The 1707-nt window shown below is 38.3% G+C and overlaps 1 protein-coding gene across 1 annotated transcript in view; it reads left to right on the top strand.

Annotated features, from left to right (window-relative positions):
* Window positions 1-6: 6 nt before the first annotated feature.
* Window positions 7-1707, top strand: part of jmjd4 (jumonji domain containing 4) — a 3720-nt gene continuing 2019 nt past the window's right edge. The window contains exons 1-4 of the mRNA XM_008434302.1: window positions 7-471; window positions 570-735; window positions 1220-1345; window positions 1450-1705. Of these exons, the coding sequence (XP_008432524.1) occupies window positions 219-471; window positions 570-735; window positions 1220-1345; window positions 1450-1705 (801 nt within the window). The 5' untranslated portion in view covers window positions 7-218. The remainder of the gene's footprint in view (window positions 472-569; window positions 736-1219; window positions 1346-1449; window positions 1706-1707) is intronic.

The following is a 1707-nucleotide window of genomic DNA, read 5'->3' as shown; positions in this document are numbered from 1 at the left end:
AAGCAGAAAAGGTGTCGGTGTTATGTTTGCGTCGTTAAGAAATATTAGTCATATGGCGACCTGTTGTCGTAGTGAAAAAAAGAGATACAAAACCCGTTAAAATGTATTTAAATTTCCAATAAAACAGATGGCGGACGTATTCTAATTTGTTCACGCGCTTGTCGGTGTAGCAGTTGGCTAAGCTTGGTAGCCTGTTAGCCGGGTTCTTGTTTACCACCATGGACAGAGACGCGTATCACAACTGCAGCAGCCTTGTCAAAATGCCGCGACAGTCATATGAGCAGTTTTGGTCTTCGCATTTTGTTGACTACATTGACAAAGAGCTGAGCTACTCTAARTTTTTCAGGAAGTACTTGCTGCCTAACCACCCGTGCATGTTCTCAAGAAGATTCACAGAAGACTGGAAATGTAGAAAACAGTGGGTGACAGAAGAGGGCAAACCTAATTTTCAGAAACTGCTGCAAGAGTTTGGTAAATAACGAGCCTATTTATTCATCCACAGCTGCAACCGATATCGTCATATTAACTGACTATTATTATTGTATTTTCTTGCCCTTTTTTTTATATAGATGAGACTCCTGTCCCAGTTGCAAACTGCAATGCGAAGGAATACAATGCCAACCCCAAACAAGTAATGCCACTGAAGGAATTTATACATTACTGGAAGGAGTACATCCAGAATGGGCACTCATCACCCAAAGGATGCCTCTATCTTAAAGATTGGCATATGTCAAGGTACAAGGATTATTCAGAAGAATATAATGTGTCTTGTATATATGCATGTATTGCATGTGTAAGGTACGAAACAAGATTGCATCTGATTAAAACTTCCACAATAAGTCATAGCCATTTTGAAAAATGAAGAAAGTGGATGAGATAGCAATTATGCTTTTTTTTATTTTATTTTTTGTCTGAAATTATTTAAACTGCAATATTATAGCTACTGCTAAGCTGTCAAGTAGCTATATTAAGTTACTGCTTAATTTAGCTGTCAAGTGCATCAAAATGAAAATAATAAATCTATTACAGTAGCACTAGTTTTTGTTTCTCTACTTGAAATAATAGCAATGTCTTGTTATATTTTTGAKTAAATATAAAATGAAGCTGTGCTGTTTTATTTTTTAACTTAATTTGAAAATCTCATACTGTCCCACACCTACTCCAAGTTAGCTTGCTAATTCTGTTCACCAACAACTTTCATATTTATGTTATTCTACAGGGATTTTCCAGAGCATAATGTTTACACTACACCAGTCTTCTTTTCTTCTGATTGGCTTAATGAATACTGGGACTCACTTGAAGTGGATGACTACCGGTTTGTCTACATGGGACCMAAAGGCTCATGGTATAAAAATCTTAATGTATGATCCAAAATATATTGACATCATAGCACAGGGGTTACTTTTTTCCTTCTTTTGGAGAAAACTCCATTGTACTTGTTGTCTCCAGGACCCCGTTCCATGCTGATGTGTTCCGCTCGTACAGTTGGTCTGCAAATATCTGTGGCAGGAARAAGTGGCTGCTGTATCCTCCGGGTCAGGAGGACTTTCTSCGAGACACCCATGGAAACCTCCCTTATGATGTTACTTCAGCTGAACTGCAAGACAGAGGCCTTTTCCCACAGTTTGAAGAAGCTTGCCAACCTCTTGAAATTATTCAAGAGGCTGGCGAAATTATTTTTGTGCCAAGTGGCTGGCACCACCAAGT

Source organism: Poecilia reticulata, linkage group LG17 (genome assembly GCF_000633615.1).
Source record: "Poecilia reticulata strain Guanapo linkage group LG17, Guppy_female_1.0+MT, whole genome shotgun sequence".
NCBI lineage: Eukaryota > Metazoa > Chordata > Actinopteri > Cyprinodontiformes > Poeciliidae > Poecilia > Poecilia reticulata.
The sequence above is the reverse complement of the archived record's forward strand: the minus strand, read 5'-3'. Positions and strand labels throughout refer to the sequence as shown.